Here is a 19,528-nt window from a genome sequence, read left to right on the forward strand (position 1 = left end):
TAATCTCCATTTGAGAAGAGGGGCTTTGTGGTGGACTTAATTAAGGTATAGCCTAGGGGTGGAGAAGTATTTAGAACAGGGACTTTGTAATTGATTGAATGATTGGAAGGTCCTGGGGTGGGGTAGTACTTGGAGATTATTTAATCACACTTAGTAAATGCTGTATTTGGAATGATGTCATGTTTTTATCTTCTCTGTTCTTGGTTTGTCACTGAATAAAATGGAGAGCACCTATGCTGGTATTTTGAACCTTGGGAAGTTGCCTTTGCTTGGCATTACATTACAGGGAGTCAAAGGAAAGGTTGAAGAGAAACCGATTTTACTCAAGACTACAGATCTAGAGAAAAGCTCCCTACTACTCAGAGCTCTCCCAAGATGGAATAGGCTTCCCCGGCCTGGAAATTCCAAGTGGAGGCTTCATGCTGGCTGAGAGATGCTGAGGGGACGATTTCTGCTGAGGTTCAGGACGCCTGATGCCTGGATAAGTGTATGTGTCGTATCTCAAGGCTTCCTTACAACCAGGAGATTCTGACACCAAGATGGGAATGACATAAAATACACTTCTGCTGGCCCAGGCCCTCACACAACTCAAACAAGACACGGCCCTGCTTCTTCCCTGCCAGAGGCTGACCATGCAGGCTGACCAAAGAAAACAAGCGTTCTCTCATGGCTTCCTCCTCAAGCCAGCCGGGCAGTATCTTGCTCGCTGTCTTCCTTCCGTCTGTCTGTCGTCCTCTTGTCTGGTCTCATCACTCCTTTTGTCATCAGATAGAAGCTTTCATAACCAGAAAGAGGTGGGAGAGAAGCATCCACACAGCAAGGCCAAGGCCTGGGTCCTCCACACAGAACTCACATGTAGATGGTTATCTGAAAGGCTGCCAAGTCTCCTAACCACCCTGTAAAGGCAGGGAAGGGCTGCATCGTCACCCCCATTTTGCAGATGGATCTCACAGTCAGTGCCTTGGCTGGGATCCAAAGCTTGGAGAGCTCTAATTTACTACCTGACACAGGCCCCTTATTATCCAACTTGTGTTTGCTGTTAATCAAAAGGAAACTATGAACCTAGAAATTTTCCCCTACCTCCCAAAGCAATCAATACATGTTGAAGCTTAAAATGGAAACTTCCCAGTATTTCAGGATTTGAGCACATAGTCCCTTAAAGGAACATGGACCTTTCTGCCTCTTAGGCAAGCAATGACAGCATCCATTAGAAATAATTTTCCAGGGGTGGCTAGGTGGTGCAGTGAACAGGGCACCAGCCCTGGAGTCAGGAGGACCTGAGTTCAAATCCAGCGTCAGACACTTAACACAAAAACCAGCTGTGTGACCTTGGGCAAGTCACTTAACCCCAATTGCCCTCCAAAAAAAAAAGAGAGAAATAATTTTCCTTCATTATACCATGTTACCTTACCTCTCCCTGGAGTAAATTCAAATCGAATATCATTAAGTTCTTTCTTTGAATTCCTGTGGAAGAGAATAGCAAACGCATTAAAACCAGAATGTCTATGTCTGGGTACACTGGAGATGCAGCAGAAGGTAGTCAGTTTTGCCCAGAAAAGCCCTCCCTCCCTTACAAGTTCTGCTTTCTGTCTGAGACCACCAAACACCCTGGCTTTGCCACTGGGGGAGAACAGGCTCATTCCTACCACCTGCAAAAGTTGATTCATTTTGAACTTCCAGACTTCAATCCAGCTGGGTGGTAGGGGGATCATTTAAAAAAAATTATTACATTTTATGTTTATTTTTAGTTTACGACATTCATTTCCACATGATTTTGAGTTACAAATTTTCTCCCCGTGTTTCCCCTCCCCACCACCCCAGAACAGTGACCCCACTGAACACTGTGGGGGGGTCATTTTTATGAAGCACGGTGGAGCACACTATATGAGCCATGAGAATCATCTTAGTCTGTTGCTGGGCAGTAAAGCCAGCAACCTCTCTAGGTGACTTCCCAGATGATTTCTATTCAATTAAACAACCTTAATGTCACTTGCACATTTTGGTCATAGAAATACCGGCATGTTCCACATCCAATTACCTGGACTAGTCTGAGACAGGCTCAGTAATGTTAAATGTAAGGAGACTGTCAGCCTTCAGAAATACAAGAACTGACAGACTGAGAAGCCCGGCTCATTTGCTGACAGTGAGCCTGGTGGTGGCGGAGACATCAGGTGTGGGACTCAAGCAGACACAGGTTCTCCTTCTCAAGGGGGGAGACTCCTCTAGGCAAACAATCTGATGCCAAACCTGGAGCTAGTGTGATTGGGAGTGGGGAGTAAGGGGACTATAAGGGAGAAGAAATTCCAGTCCCCAGCAGGAGAATGAAAAGCAAGGGACCAGTTCCATTTCATGGGAGCCCAACACACCAGGTTCCCTGACTCCCTGCCAAGTGTCTGGACTAGGAGTTTGTCCTGTGGAATGGAATGGGTCCCCGAGGCCAGATGACCACGTTCCGGGCAGTTCCTGCTCCTCCCTAGCGTGAAGGGCTCCTTTAAATCTCTTCCTCCATGGAGTCGCCATAGAGTCAGATTCAGAAGCTCTGAGTTCAGGTTCCAGCTCTGATATTTACTAGTTCTGAATCTCCAGGCAAACCCCACAACTTCTCTGAAATTCAGTTTCTCCCTGTAAAACAGGGATAATATTTGTACTACTTACTTCATAGGGCTATTTGTGAACAGTTATATATCAAAATGGGCACGAAAGGTAACTTCACTTGGGCCAATTATCACATGAATTAGCAAGAGAATTGTGGCCAAGGATAATTCCCAGGGGTGACAGCAAGGTGCCCTAGGATTAGCTAGCCTGAAGGCAAAGAATTAGAATGGCCAAGTTGTTCCTGGTCCCTTTTCCCTAAGAGGGGGTTGAGGCAGGCCTCAACCTTTGGCAAGTCTGCCAAATAATACACCAGACATTCAATGTTCCGGAAAGGTGAGTGAAGACAGGCTAACCAGCTCAAGACTTGGAACAAATACTCCTTGCCCGACTCCCCACAACAATGACTTTTCCCTCTGAATTTCTGTGCTCTGCACTTGAGCACGTGATTCTTCTGGCCCTGCCTTGATTTAATGGGATTTTCAAAGAGTTTTCTCATTTACACGGTAAGACCCCAGGGGCCAACACCAGATCTGCCAGTTTTGCTGTATCCTTCATCACCTCTGGTAAACAGGGCTGGCTACGGCTGCTTGGTCAATGGAAAATTCCTCAGAAAGTCCAATGTATAACCCCCACTGGAGATGTTAACATGGGAGAGTAAGGCCTCCCCACAACAGACTGCTCTGAGACACAGTGTCCCCTAGCACCCAACACCTGGGAAAGTCAAATCCTATCTCTTTAAGTATCTCCTCCCCAAAGATCACATGTAATATTTAGTAACTACTACAGAAGTGCAGCCCATGAGCAGACAAAAGAGAAGTGGATGGAAAACCATTTTAAAGCAATGAGAGAGGTGATGGCGCCACAGCTGTGAGGGGCAGCTCTGCTCCTGCTTGTATCTGAGTATGGAGGCTCTCTAAGAGCCTTTGCTGGGCTCTCCAATGTCTGGGCAAGAAGAAAGGGCACTGTTACTAACATATTATTAAAATGTCATCAACAGGTCGGCCTTTCTTTGGCCATCTTTGGAGAAATCTTGAATGACTTTTTTCTGCAGCAACTCCAAAAAGAACTGCCTCGGGAAGCTGAAATCATTAGAAATACGGCTTCCTTCATGGGGTGGGAGGAGTCAGCTACCAAATGAGCCTGGACTTGCTCCCTGCTGGCCTCTCCCTCCACAGTGAGCAACAGGCAGGAAGCAGTGGAAGACCAAGGACCTGAATTCGGATCCTCAGCTCTGCTACACTGGGGTAGCTGAAGGCCTTTCCATCTCTCAGTCCTAGGACTGGATGCTAGGACAGCCCCATTACTAATTCCAAGGGGCTGGTTCAATGGCATCTGCAAATTGGGCACCTGCTAGGTTCAAGGCACCAGGGGAGGCACTGGGAATACACAGACCAAAAGCCTTTGGCCCTGCTCTCCAGGTGCTTACAATCTAAAACAAGGCATTCCCGTACAACAGAACTACAGTGTCCAGGAGCCACTGTTGGCCAGCTTGGGGTAGGAAAGCGGCCCTGCTGGGAAAGAGAAGGCCCAATCCCACAGCAAGAGCAAGGCCAGGCTGGAGACCTTTGGGGACCAGACGTGGTCTCTAACTCTGGAGCACTTGTACTGGCTTCACTCAGGTTAAAAAAAGGGACTCAAATCACATCTGACAACTTCAGTTTTTCAGTCAGTCGCAGAGTTGATACTCTACAAATATATTTTTTAGTCCACACAAATAAAGAGTAGAGTGGTCCTCAGCCACTAAACTAAAGCGAAGTGAATAAAAGTCAGCACACCCTGTCACCTCTGTCTCTGTGTCCATGGGGCCTCCAGCACTGCCCGGGAGCCAGGTCTGGTGGCCCTGCCAAACTCCTGACAGGGCGAAAGGCACCCCCCCTCCCGTAATCTCTGACCAATGGGATATTCCTTTTCTATGTCCCCAGGACCCCCCTACCCAGTAATCTCTGACCAATGGGATATTCCTTTTCTATGTCCCCAGGACCCCTCCACCCTGACCCCATTCTTGGGCTCCTTGGCACCAGTGAAGCCAAGGTTGTCCAGTCCACTCATGTATCTGCCTGGATCACTTCGGCCCCACTGAGCTCTCCTGTATACAATATGCACCCATCTGGTGGCCTGGGGGGCAGGGAAGATGCCCATGGGGTAGGAGTCATGCCTCCAGGCACATCCTGCCTATCCTGGGTCAGGTCTGGAGTCATCTTCCTTCTGTACTACAGGCATCACGTTGTGATGCTATTTATTTCTGGAGTCTGAATAAAGCTGGTAGCCAACAGGACAACATACTCTACAAAGGAGGGGTTTCCACCTGCCTTCACCTGTAAGCCTTTAGGGAAACTCGTGCCTCTAAGAACTAAAAGGCAGGTCAGGCTATTCAAAGTCATCAACTTACCTTAACCTTAGTACCAGACTGATGGGGACCTTGGTCTCTTGGGAACCTGCCCCTTCTGAAGGCGGAGCCTGGAAATCATATTCAAAAGAAGAACGTCATTTCCCACCAAGCCTCAAGCACTCAGACAAGTCTAGGCAGCAGCCGAGCTACAGGGCTAATGACCAAGGGCCTAGTCTTTAGTTTGAGGCGAGTTTCCCATTCACCTAACACTCTTCCGGGCCTTTTCCTATGGCTTACAGGGGGGGGTATAGGCGGGAACGTAAGGGAATATAAAGTAAGCCAAATATCATTAGGGAAGCACTTTTCCTAGGAAAAGAAAAAAAAAAACCAAGCCACGGAGTCTTAAAGTTTCACAAGGACACTGGTGATGGGTCTGTCGAAGGGACAAAGACAAACAGGAAGCCTTAGTGGCCTTCGAAGAATCTTTATTCTGGTCATGTCAATGGGCCACGTGTACAATCATCCCAGTATGAGTCAGAATGTGATGAGTGCTACTAAAAGGGGGCTTGAAAACTAAGAGAAGTGGGGCGGCTAGGTGGCGCAGTGAATAGAGCACCGGCCCTGGAGTCAGGAGGACCCGAGTTCAGATCCGGCCTCAGACACTTAACACACCAAAAAAATACTAGACGTGTGTCCTTGGGCAAGGTACTCAACCCCAATTGCCCTCCAAAAAAAGCAAAAAAAAAAAAGTAAGAGAAGGAAGGGGTCACTGGAAGGAGACAGAAAACAAGGTGGAGAACAGGAAGTCACCACACAGACTCCACTGCTGGACTGAAGCCTTGAGGAAGGGGCAGGATTTCAGTAGACAGACAGAGATGGGCGTGGGGATGGAGAGGAGAGAAGGGATGGCCCATGGGTGGAAGGAGGGGAGGGGAAGGACAGACAGAGTGCATGTTCACCTTCTATCGCCTGCATATAACAGAGGAACCGCAAGATTTATCTGTGATTTTGGACTATGTACTGGGGAAATAAACAAGTCATAAATATCTCTCTGGATAGTCTCATTTTGTGGGGTGTGTGTGTGTGTGTGTGTACACATATGTATGTATGTATTCCAGTTAAATTGGCTATAAGATAAAAATCTGTCTTTCTGATGACTCACTAATAAGACTAAAGGGGGAAATTTTTTTTAGACAGAATTCAACATTTTAAGACACGGCCAAGCCTCTGCTGTGCTGGGAAGTGCCCTCAGAGCCTTCTTCCTCACAGAGCCTCCGTGGGCTCCATCCACCGCCCAGTCTTCCTCAGCCCAGGCCCTCTGTGCCCAGGGAGAGCTTTCTCTCTTTGGGTACATTTGTCTCTAATGAAATCAAGAGGTCAATATCATAGCCAGCTAGTAAGTGTTCAGAACATGCTTTACTTTATCATTTCTATCAAAATTCATAACTGAGTCTACTTAAAATTAGGCATAAATTTCATTTGCATAAATAGGTATTTTAAGGTTGATTTCTAGTAAGCAAAAAGTATCACAAACAAGCAAATAATACTGTTATTATTTATAATAATAATAAACACTAAGAAAACCAAACTAGCAGGTGAATTATTCTGGGCTGGTGGATAGTGTTGAGGTGGGCAAAGTGTGGTGCGGTTTTCAGCATGGGGGAATCGACCAATCAAAAAGCCTTTACTAAGTACTCCGCCTATGCCAGGCTCTATGCTAGGCACAGGGGACACCAAAACGGAACCTGCCTCACCCACCAGGGTCCTGGGGGACACAACAGATTCCTAAGTCCAGAAACACAATAAGTATAAAGTACTTGACTGGTGGGGCCCCTCCTAACCCCAGGGAAGCAGGAAAATTCTCCTGAAGGAGGTGGCAATGTCCACTATGCAAATGACCCTAAACAAGGGGAATCAGTCCAAGCTAAACACAGTGGCAATTCAGAAAACACACAAAACGCTGAACTTCCAAGTGCGAGGAAGAGTTAACAGTGAGATACAGGAGACAACAAGGTCATCAGACCCTGGCTGGAATCACAGGTCATGTGACCTGAGATCACAGAGCCATTGCTTAAAGGAAAATGAACTGGAGTTTTTCATTTTTTAAAGTAAAACTTAGAATTTAGGACATAATTTATTTATATCAAAACCTATAGGGGTGGCCAGGTAGCACAGCAAGTAAGAGCACCAGCTCCAGTGTGGAAAAGACCTGGAGATCAAATCCCGGGCTCAGACACTTAGCACCCACCCAGAAACACCTGGCTGTGTAACCTTGAGCAAGTTACTTAACCCCGATTGCTTTAAAAAAACAACAACAACTACAAAAAAAAAAACCCTATTGTTCCTTTTTGAGGGGAATATTACCAACAGATTAATTTATAATTGGGAAAAACATACAAACTGGTGAAGAAAGTTCAGGGTGGCGACCATTCTGGAGAGCAAGGTCTATACAGCTGTGCATACCTTTTGATCCAGCAATAGCACTGCTGGGTCTATGTCCTTAAAAACATCAAAAATTTATAAAGAGAAAAGGACTTATTTGTACTAAAATATTCAGAGCAGCTCTTTTTGTGGTGGCAAAGAATTAGAAACTGAAAGGATGTCCATCCACTTGGGAATGGCTAAACAAGTTGTGATATATGATTGTGAGGGAATATTATTGTGTTATAAGAAATGACAAGATGATTCCAGAAAAACCTGGGAAGACTTTATATGAACTGATGCAAAGTGAAGTCAGCAGAACTAGGAGAACATTGTATACAGTAATAGTAACACTGTACAATGAACAAAACTGTGAATGACCAGGCTCTTCTCAGCAATACAATGATCCAAGACAATCCCAAAGGAATCATGGTGAAAAATGCTAGCCACCTCCAGAGAAAGAAGGGATGGAGTCTGAATACAGACTGCTTCATACAATTTTTTCCATATCATTTGTTTGACATTTCTTTCACAAACTGATTAATATGGAAATGTTTTACATGACTGCTTATGTATAACCTGTATCAGATTGCTTACCATCTCAAGGAGAGGGGAAGGAAGGAGAGAATTTGGAACTTGAAATTTTAAAAACATGTTAAAAAAAACTGGTGTTATATGTAATCAGAGAAGAAAATAAAATATAAAAAAGTTAAAAGAAAAAGAAAATCCAGGGTTGCAAATTTGTTGGTGTTGTTTTACACTGAAAAATCTAAGTGGGCGTGGAAGTGCATACCTGGGTCCCTGCTGCAGGGGAGGCCAAGCTGCAGTCTGGCTCACACTGACTGGGTGTCTACACTAAGTCTGCTGAATCCCCCAGTATGGATGATTGTTCTCCTGGAGCAGAGGGCTACCTGGCTGCCTAGGGAACCAGCCCAGGTTAGAAAATGAAGCAGGTTAAACTTTTCATGGAACCTATGACTGGCTCCTGCAATTCTAGCCTACATGAGCTAGGACTGTCTATCCTCTAAAAATAAAAAAGGCTAGCATGGGCACGTTAGAAAGAGCATTGGATTTGGAGTCCGTGGACCTGGGTTCAAATCTTGGTTCTCCTATTTGCTACCTGAAAGGTCATGTCCCCTCTCTGGGCCTCAGGGTCTTCATCTGCAAAAGGAGGAGGCCAAACCAGGTGACCTCTAAAGCTCTTTCTAGATCTCAGGCTAGGTTCACAGGAACATTATTTATATTGCTTCTATGCCATCAACTCTGAGTCTTGGTCCACTAAAAATAACATGCTGCTATTTTAGAGATGATACAGGTGGGACATGTCAGCAGTCTCCTCAGGTTGGAAACAAGAAGCCCCACTTCTCAGGCCAAGCAAAATCTTGCTCTGCCACATTGTTTCCTCCAGAGTGTCTATGGCAGCACTGCTCCAACAAGAGCACTGGAAATTCTTATTGATTAACGTTATGTTAGCACGCTGTGTTAGGCTGTACAGACGACATTAGATGTTCTCGTCTCTGTATTTCTGTCCTTGATGGCCTCTCGGGAAGCCTCCCTTGGCTCTCGGCTCAGCTCTCTGCCAATACTTCCTTCCCCTGTCATCACTGCTCTCGGGCTGCAGAGATCACTGCTGTGCCCTTGGCTCTGAGTGCCCTCACACCCTCAGCTCCGTCACTCCTTCCCCCTAATCAGGAGCATTTTGCTTCCTCGCTGGCTTCCTGAGAAGTCATCAGCGACTGTGTGGTATAAACCAGTCGATGGAACAACAGCACATGCACTTTGGGGGCATCGTTCTAGCCAAGGTGATTTTCAGAAAGTGAACATTCAGCTAACTCTCCTGAGCTGGGCTCCTGAACCAGGTGTGAATGGCCCCTAGCAGGAGGGAAGCGGCCCACCCTGGCTTCCCAAGCAGCTGCTGTGTCAGACAAGAAAGCACCAAGGAGCAGCAGCTCAGAATTAGGAGTAACAATCCAATCAGGGACCTTGGAGAGTTCCTTTCACAGGGTCTTGGACTTAGAGCTCAGGGATAAGGCCCAGAAAGGGCCTGAGACTTGCCCAAGGTCACAAAGGCTTACTGCCTTACTGCACAGCTGGGATTCCCATGTCCCTCTGACTCCAAATTCCACACCCTTTCTACAGAAGTATCCCTCTTCTTATACCACTCTCAATTTCACAAATGGGTATACTCCCCCAAAACCCTTTGGAGAGCCCTTTTTATTTGGGGAAAACATCTACAGGGAACCCAGAACCAGAGGGTACCAAGGACCACCTGGAGTTACCCTGAATGTTTTCAGTGGGAGGTTCACAACCTCAGTGCAGAGGCCAGACGGCAAACCTGCCTCCCTGCAGCTTCGACCTGTGTACTGGCTCCATGGCCTGCAAAGGCTACTGTCACCTTCCCCCCAGCCTCCTCTCTTCCAGGTGGCTCCTTCCCCATTCTGCTGGTGCTCCTCTGGATGCTGTCTCTTCCCGAAAAGGTCCCCCCACCAAACAAACACTGTCATCTTTACCTGCCCTGCTCCTCCTGCTGGAGCTGCAGGTGCCTGGACAGGTGGAGGGACAGTGATGTGGGTTGAATGGGCAGGAGTCTGTCCAGCTGGCTGAGGTAGTTGAGCAGGAGACGGTCCTGGAATTTGGAGTAAAGTACCCATGGCATCAGATGGAGGAAAGAGCTGAAACACAGAAGGGTGGACATGTGGCTTCAGGGAAGGGCCTGCAGACGGGCCAGAGAGCTGCAGAGCACTTCTGCTTGGGAGCCTCCCAGCCTCTGCCTCACTCTGGAAACCTCGAGGGAGGGGAGGGCACTCCTTGGTCACCAGCCATCCCCTCACCCCAAAGAAAGGAGCAAGTCTCTAAATCAGGAGCTCAGAAAAGACACACAAGCGAGCATGTCTTCTCCGTGCAGCCGTGTCCCTCGCCTGAGCAGCCGCGCTCTCTTCATTCCGCAGTGACTGAGGCTGCCTGGCCCCTGAGGCTGACCTCGAGAGCCATCGCCTCTCCTTAGCCAGTTTGGCACGGCGAGGGGCATGGCATAAGGGGCAGGCTCAAATGGGGGCCAGGAGGAAGGGACCTGGGAGAATGTGGGAGCTATGCGATTAGATCCTAACTGGTCAGCATTATCAGATATCTCCTACAGCTTTATTATGGTAAAATAAAGCAATGTAGGGATAGAGGAAATTAAGTTTTGTTTTGTTTTGTTTGCTTTTTGGAGGAGGGAAGGCAGGGCAATTGAGGTTAAGTGACTTGCCCAAGGTCACATGGCTAGTAAGTATTAAGTGTCTGAGGCTGAATTTGAACTCAGGTCCTCCTGACTCCAGGGTCGGTGCTCTATTCACTGTGCCACCTAGCCACCCCAAGAATTAAGTTTTTAAAAGGTAAAAAAGGCAACTGGAAAGAGCTAAGGGTCTGAAAGTCAGATTTTTGTGACATGAAACAACATGCCGAGATCTAGAAATGAAGCCAAGATAGAACATGGCCTCCATCTTTAAGCAAGTGATGTAGAGATGTAGTCACTGAGCACAGCAGGGCAGTGATTAGGAGATGTAAGACCCTCTGGCAAGAGGCTGATTCAAGCTGGGGAGAAGCTCCCTGCTCCGGGTGGCCCTGCAAGTGGCCCCCCAGAGAAGCATTGTCTCAGTCTAAACTTAAGTCTCTAGGGCCCATAGTAATTCAGAACAGGCTTCTATGGCAGCTCTCCACTGACTTCCCCTTTAAAGTACAAAACCAGTTTGGAAAACATGGCAAACACATACTTGGAACATGATGTTTTTGGTTATGTTTGACCAAGTCAACTTACCTCGGAATTCGTTAATGGTTCCTTTACTCGAGGAGACTGAAAGAGAGACAAAAAAATAAATAAACCTCATCTCAGAAGCTATAATAAGGCAGGCCATTTGCCTTAAGTTCCAAAGTACCACCTTAAAACACACAAGTCAGTTCCATCAATACTGGAAACAGAAAAGGGCTTCTGAAATATTAATGTAGATATCAAGCGTCTGGATGAACATCGGCCCGAATCAAGTGATCATGTTGGCCTCACATCTGAGCAAAACTGTGCTGGCTGACAGGCCTCTGCTAGCACAGACTTAGGCCCCCTTTGCTTCTTCTGAGACAGACTTCAACAACAGCCTAGGTGAGAAACACAGTGCTTCAGTAGATGGGCTAACCCAATTTTAAACAGCACAAATAAAATGCTGATTCCAATCACTGATTGAGAAATTACTCCTCAAAAATACTCGTACCCCACAGTAACAGCAACTGTGGGATGATCAACTGGGATGCTGTAGCTCTTCTCAGCACTCTGATGACCGAAGCCGATTCCAAGGGCCTTATGATAAACAACGCTCTGCATCTCCAGAGAAGGAGCTGACAGAGACTGAATGCAGGCCGAAGCACGCCATTTTCACTTTCCTTCTTTTCTGCGTTTTTTTTCCTTTTGGCCCATGTTTTCATAAGATAACTGATATATACCAAATGGTTCAGCATCTCAGAGCGGGGGAGATTTGGAACTCAAAATGAAAAAGAAATGTTCATAATTGTCTTTACACATAATTGGGGGAAAATGTAAAATATTATTAAAAAAAAGAATACTCGGCCCAAAGATGGTGTCTACTGACCCTGAGCTGTGAAATGGCCGCCTTCCCTTCCTCACTTTCTTCATCAAACTCATCGTCGCTCCACTCCCAGCCACCATCCTCTGTTTTATGAAGCCGGCCACTGGAGCCTGGCACTCTCCGAACCTGCTCAGCAGAAAAACAAGACGTTCATTCTCTTATTGTTGAGTATTTACTGATGTGTCCTCCAAGAGGGCGACAAGATCCAACCGATTCTTCTTCCTAACTTTAATACATTCCCTGCCTCCACCAAAGTCTCCCTGCATGGCCTTCTCCTGCTATGACAAGGACCCTGGGGCTTCAGGAGCTAGGTTACTTAGCATTATCAAGCTGAAAGTACTCTGAGTAGAGCCTTGGGGAGGGACCATCCACAAAGCCAGCACTTTCCATTTTCCAGTGTTTGTCTCCCACCACAGGGAGCGGAAGGGGACCTTGGAGACCCCAAGAAGGACGAGGAAAGGGATATAATGCAACAGTCCCCAATTAGGAGATGTTTCCAACTATGATTCCTGCATAAATATAGCTATTCATCTAAAAACTAAAAACAGAGTGCGAGGCAAAGTCTACAAAAGTAAAATCAGCATGTTTCATTTGTTCCAACAACAGTGTTTCATCAGTGCAATCATTCCGGAATGACTTTGTGTGCACAAACAAGGGCCAAATGGAGCTAGTACATAGCAGGTCTCCACAAAGGGGCCCCCGGCTGCCATCCTGCCAGTCACTGGGGACTCATGATGCAGATCAGCTCTGTCACTGAACTACTCACCACATGTGAACCTGAAGTGTTTAAACTGTATCCAAGGTAAAAGCACCATAGAATGCCATATTTCTCATTGTAATTTATTTTGGTAGATACAGTATAATAACCTGGTTTCCAAGATTACTGTAATTTTATAAGAAATGGAATAACTGGAGAATGGTTATAATTGCTTGAAATTTTCAATAATTAAACATACATTTGTCTTAAAATTTCTAATGCTTGGACTAGTGCAATAGTCTGCAGCGAGGGCTGCCTGCCTCAAGTCTCTCCCCACTCCACTCTACCAGGAAAGTGAATTTTCTAAAGTGAAAGTCTATCAGTGTCACCACAAGTTCCTCCTCATTGGCTTCCTATCCCCTTGAGGACTGAATATAAAATGCTCTACATGGCATTCAAAGCCCTTCACAGTGCAGCTCCCTCCTACCTTTCCAGTCTTTTTACACCTTACTTCCCAAAATATACTCTTCGACACACGGACACTGACCTCTTGGTTTCTCCATTAACAAGACACTCCATCTCTTGGCACTTTTTTCTGGCTGTCCCCCAGGCCTAGAATGCTCTCCCTCCTCAGCTTCCTTCAAGTCCCAGCCAAAGTCTCATCTTACAGCAGGAAGCCTTTCCCACCACCCTCCCCCTTAATTGTAATGCCTTCCCTCTGTTCATTATAACCTCTTTATCCTGTAGATAACTTGCCTATATTTGTTTGCATGCTGTCTCCCCTATTATAGTGAAAGCTCCTTGAGGGTAGGATATATGCAAATGCTGATGATCTATTTATGTGGGTTTATTCTATTTATTTATTTATATCCTGCTACTTTGCTAAAATTGTTGTTTCCACTAACTTATCAATTGAATCTTTAGGATTTTCCAAGTATATCATCGTATCATCTGCAAAAACATGTTATTACCTCACTGACCATTTTCATAACCTTAAATTTTTTTCCTCTCTTATTGCTACTGCTGGTATTTCTAATAAAACACTGAATAGTATCAGTGACAATGGGCATCCTTTTTTCAATTCTGATTTTATAGAGAAGGCTTCTAGATTATCCCCATTACAAACAATTCTTGCTAATGGTTTTAGGTAAATACTTCTTATCATTTTAAGGAAAAATTCATTTACACCTATGCTTTCAAGTATTTTTAATAGGAATAAATGTATTTTATCAAAAGCTTTCTTTGCATCTGTTGAAATATTCATATGGTTTCTGTTGATTTTGGTTACTGATATAATCAATTATATTAATAATTTGCCTTACATTAAACCATGCTGGCATTCCTTGTACAAATCCCACTTGGTCACAATGTAGATTTGCAACATATTGTAGTCAGTATTTAATTAGGATTTTTGCATCCATATTCATCCATGAAATTGGTCTACAATTTTCTGGTTTTTGCTCTTCCTGGTAACAGTATCATATCTATTTCATAAAAGGAGCTTGGTAGGACTCCTTTGCTTATTATTGGAAATAATTTATTTAATATTAGAGTCAGTTGATCTTTAAATGTTTGGGAGATCTCACTTGAAAATTTATCTGGTCTTGATGCTTTTTTTTCTTAGAAAACTCATTTATGGTCTGTACATTTTCTTTTTCTAAAACAGGTTTATTTAGATTTTCTATTTCCTCTAATGTTAATCTGGGCAGTTCATATTTTTGTAAATATTCTTCCATTTCATTTAAATTGTTTATTTAATTGGCATATAATTTGGCAAACTAATTCTTTGTAATTGCTTTGATTTATCTTCATTAGTGATATATTCACCCTTTTCATTTTTAATACTAGTGATTTCGTTTTCTTAAAACCATATTACCCCATGGTTTATTATATTGGTTTTTTCCCCATAAAGCCAACTCCTAGTTTTACTTATTAATTCAATGGTTTTCTTACACTCAATTTCAGTAATCTCACCTGCGATTTTTAAGACGCCCAATTTAATGTTTAATGGGAGATTTTTCATTTTTTTTTAAACTGGATACTCAGTTCACTGGTCTGCTCTTTCTATTTTACTGAGCTAAGCATTTAGAGACATGCATTTTCTTCTGATTGGTGCTCTGGCTGTCTTCTATAGGTTTCGATAGAATTGCCCATCTGTTTAAAGACAGCCCATCTTCTACTTTGTTTCTTCATTTCTTATTCACAAGTCACAATTTATAGCAAACAGCAGCCTGCTTACTCAGTCTCCAGGGTTCTTCAATATTGTTTGAATGGTTTGTCATTTTATTTCTTCTGCAAGACTTAAGAGGCAAGGTGGTATAATGGAAGAGACACTGAATTTGGAGACAGGAGAGCCCTGTGTTTGACTCCCGCCACTAGTATTCACTAGCTGTGTTTGATCTCAGGCAAGCTGCTATATATATATATACATACATACATATATATATATATATATATATATATATAAGCCTCAGCTCTAATAATCCCCGTGGTCCTTGGAAAGCCTTAAAGGATTACATCAACAACAGCTGTTATCGATGTATACTTTGCATCCAAGTAGCATGAGAGAGGAAGAAGTCTCCTGGAGAAGTGAAGCTTGAGACTGAAACACTACCAAACACCTGCTGGCTCAGGCCAGTGAGGCTGCTCACCATGTCCTCTTCCTGAGAATTCAGCCCAGAATCGGACTGTTCTGGACATTCTGTCTCCTGATGCAGAATGCATCCTCTCCAAGCAGACTATCTTCATGAGTTGCTATACTGGAAAAAAATTAATCACCCTGATGCTAAGTCTCTCAAACTCGAACAGACACCTTCCAGTCCACCATGCGGTTGGCTTGGAACAGTTAAAGCTTCTCTAGGCTTTGCTGCCCTTGATGAGTTAAAAGAGCACATTCAAGTTCCAGCCTCAGATCGCTAAGCCAGAGGCCAGGGATAACAACACCTACAACATGTATGTACTTGACAGAACTATGAGGAGGATCAGATGAAGACCAGTGGGTGAAAAAGCCTTCAAGCAACATAGAAGCAGCTGCTGCTGCTCTGGGCCCAGGGGAAAGTCATCCTTGGATACCATACCCTCTACACTGACTGCTGCCCTCCTTAGAAGAACCAGGGAGGTCCTGAAAGGCTCCAGAGAGGCACTGTAATGCTGCCCTGACTGTCAGGAAATGGACCACAATGCTGCAGCCTGCAAGCTCTAGGTCACTGAATTTAACTTTGGTTCGTGGCAAAATTCTTACTGATCCCATTAAAGGGATGGTCAGTAAACTGTGAGAAAAGGATGCAGGGGCCACAAGAGCCAACCTGGTTTCACCAAGAAGAGGCTGGGCCAGAGTAACTCAGCTCTCCTTTTTTGTTTGGATAAGGGCACTCCACCAGTAAACCAAGGAAATGCCAAAGACAGGAGGTGATTCGGCTCTTAGCAAAGCATTTGACAGACTCTGTCACACTGTTTTTGGAGAAAAGATAAAAAAGTGCGGTCTGAACACACGTAAAATCAGATGGCCTGGAACTGAACAGTCACACCCCAAAAGCAGTAATTAAGGGTTCAAACTTAACTGGGAAAGAACTGAACAGTGGAGTGCTCCTAGCACTGGGCTAATCCCAAGGTGACTATTTATCAATTACTTGGACAAGGGCCAGAAAAGGTAGAGATTCCACAGAGGCATGAGGGAAATCTCAGATAGTCAGGATTAAAAAAGAACTTGATAGTCTAGAACACTGGTCAATTACAGAATATGAGATCAATCAACAAACGTTAATTACATGCCTACGATGTAGTGGTACAGTCAGAAAGACTCCTCTTCCTGCATTCAAATCTGGCTGTGTGACCCTGGGCAAATCACTTCACCCTGTTTGCCTCAGTTTCCTCATCTGTATAATGAGCTGGAGAAGAAAATGGCAAATCACTCCAGTATCTCTGCCAATAAAACCTCAGATAGGGCCACAAATAGATGGACATGATTGAAAAAAACAACTAAAGGGTTGGACTACTTTCACATTCTGAGATTCTGCAAATGCAGTTGCCTCTAGGCCAAGATAAGGCATCAAAGTCGGACTTCAGTACAGAACAGGCGACCACATCGCCATTAAAATCTCTCAGAGATATTTCTACTCCTTAGACTGGCTTCAGATAATCAATTGGGTTTCCCAAACACTTGGATTTCTGTAAAGGAACAACCTGGACTCCTCAAACTCTTGGATCCTTCCGTTCTGGTCTCCATGGCATAGGCTGAATAAGATGCCATCCTGCTGAGTCTGGGTCTGCAGGGCTGGAGTGTCCTAGATGCACTATTAGAGTATCAGAACTATTTCCAACCAACCATCAAATGAGTCAATGGTAACACTGTGAGCTCCTTGCCCTAACAACCTTCCAACCCACTTCATATTCTACTGGGTCACCCTCTGCCTTCATCACTGTGATGCCTCCTGCTGCTCCCACTCTGTTCCAACTCTGAACCTCCTGGGCCTACCTCACCCTTCTTACAGACAATTACATTCCCAAAGGTTCCTATGTTCTGCTTTCTGGTCCACTGCTGGGGCTATGATGGAGCAATCTCGCTTCTTGTGTGAAAAATCCCATTACCTTTTGTAGTAGGATGTTTCAGTTTGCTAAAGGCTTTCTTCCCAGCAACAGCCTATAGAAGATGGAGACTGAGAGGCCAAGGGGCCTTCCTGACGTCACAAAGCTATTCAGAGCTGTTCTGACTTAGTTCCTCATCTCTATTCACTATACAGCATTGCCTAGTTTGAGAACAGAAATTAGAATTCTGAAAGAGAATTTTCTGTTCCTTGCTCTCTCAAAGGGTTCTGGAAGTATGACAAAAAGGGAGTGCAATGTACGTGGAAGCCTTGCCCCCATCTGGCCCTGAGCTCAGCCTCACACATTTTCTACTGAGTTCCAAAGTCAAAGAGACTCCTGCTGTGATCACAAGAAGCTATCCAAAAGACCACAGGGGCCGGCGTAGAGGCCTGGATGCCAGGGGCACAGATGCCCTGATGAGACCTGATCGACGTGGCGGCAACCTGACCCACCAACTGCAAGGGCCATTGCCAGGCCTATCACTGCAGGGCTGGGACTGGACAGAGCTGGCTACAGAACCCACAAAATGACAGAGAGAAGCTAACCTCTCGCTGAAGACAGTCCAGCAGGCTATCAGGAAGGGGCCAGCACAGCACTCTGGGAGCCAAGCCCAGCCCCACTTGAGCCAGAGGTTTTAGCCTCAGAGTGCCACAACCAGCCACTGGCTGGAGGGACCTCAGATCACCAGCAGATGTGGTGGTTTGCAAAATTATCAACCCATAGATGCTAAGGACAAAGTGAGAGGTCAGTGCAGTGTGGACTCTGGGACCTGAGAATTCAGGAGTGCGGTCGGCCTTTGCCCCCGGTGAAAGAAGAGACTGAGATGCAGCGGCCACCTAATAAATAGTGGCCAAATTCCGAGCTGCTTCAGAGCTCTGCAGATCGCAGAGGAACCAAGCGACCAGTTTGAGGGGTAATCACTCTTGCTTTAACCTGCTGGGGTCTGGATTGCGGTCTAGGGTAGAGGCCCTGGGGTGTGTGATCAGTTTGCCAGAGTGTGGGGAGGCTTCAGAGAAGGCACACAACTAATAGCTCCAGCAGGTGAGAAAACCCCAGTGATTGGGACAAAGCTCCCCGCTCTGGTAGCAGAGTTCTACTGTGGCAAAAAGCTCAGAAGTCAAGTAATTGAGTGGCAACATGAGCAAACGAGGGAAGCAAGACAAGCACAGTAATCCAACCTTGGACTCCTTTTTTGGGGGACAAAAAAGGATCAAAGCATGGAACAGGAGGAAGACAATGAAGTCAGAACTCCTGCACCAGAAGCTTCCAAGAAAAGAATAAGCTGCTTACAGGCCATAGAAGAGCTTAAGAAGGATTGGAAAACCAAATAAGAGAAGTGGAGAAAAATTGGGAAGAGTAATGAGAATGATGCAAGAAAATTATAAAATGAGAGTCAACAACCTGACTGAAGAAAATAACACATAAAAAATAGACTAACTCAAATGGAAAAAGAGGCTCAAAAAACCAATGAGGAGAAGAATGTCTTAAAAAACTGAATTTGCTAGATGGAAAAAAAGAATCTCAAAAGCTCACTGAAGAGAATCATTGCTTCAGAATTAGACTGGAGCAAATGGAAGCTAGTGACTTTATGAGAAATCAAGATACTATTAAATAGATCCAAACAAATGAAAAAATAGAAGGCAATGTGAAATATCTCATGGGAAAACCCACTGACCTGGAAAACAGATCCAGGAGGGATAATTTAAAAATTATTGGACTATCTGAAAGCCACGATCAAAAAAAGAACCTAGAAATCATCCTCCAAGAAATTCTCAAGGAAAATTGCCCTGATGTTTTAGAACTAGAGGGCAAAACAGAGGCTGAAAGAATCCACTGATCACCTCTTGAGAAAGATCCCAAAAAGAAAACTCCTAAGAATATTATAGCCAGGTTCCAGAATTCCCAGATCAAGGAGAAAATATTATAAGCAGCCAGGAAGAAACAATTCGCATACTGTGGAAGTACAATCAGGATAACACAGGATCTGGCAGCTTCTATACTGAGGGATTGAAGGGCTTGGAATATGATATTCCAGAGGTCAAAGGAGCTGGGATTAAAACCAAGAATCACCTACCCAGCATAACTGAGTATCATGTTTCAGGGGAAAATATGGTCATTCAATGGAATAGAGGACTTTCAAGCATTCTTGATGAAAAAACCAGAGTTGAATAGAAAATTTGACATTCAGATACAAGAAGCAAGAGAAGCATGAGAAGGTAAACAGGGAAAAGAAATCATAAGGAACTTATCAAAGTTGAACTATTAACATTCCTACATGGAAAAATGATC

General features: G+C 44.8%; 1 protein-coding gene across 2 annotated transcripts in view; it reads right to left on the reverse strand.

Moving 5' to 3' along the window:
• Window positions 1–19,528, reverse strand: part of OXSR1 (oxidative stress responsive kinase 1) — a 115,440-nt gene that overhangs the window by 12,851 nt on the left and 83,061 nt on the right. For both annotated transcript variants that reach the window (XM_069084337.1, XM_069084338.1), the window contains exons 11-15: window positions 11,962–12,084; window positions 11,142–11,177; window positions 9,856–10,017; window positions 4,985–5,052; window positions 1,412–1,464 (exon numbers count right to left, since the gene is read on the reverse strand). In XM_069084337.1, coding sequence (XP_068940438.1) covers window positions 1,412–1,464; window positions 4,985–5,052; window positions 9,856–10,017; window positions 11,142–11,177; window positions 11,962–12,084 — 442 coding nt within the window. The remainder of the gene's footprint in view (window positions 1–1,411; window positions 1,465–4,984; window positions 5,053–9,855; window positions 10,018–11,141; window positions 11,178–11,961; window positions 12,085–19,528) is intronic.

This window comes from Petaurus breviceps, unplaced genomic scaffold, assembly GCF_028583685.1.
Source record: "Petaurus breviceps papuanus isolate PSGF00001 unplaced genomic scaffold, PetGlider_PUasm1.0 174, whole genome shotgun sequence".
Classification (NCBI taxonomy): Eukaryota; Metazoa; Chordata; class Mammalia; order Diprotodontia; family Petauridae; genus Petaurus; species Petaurus breviceps.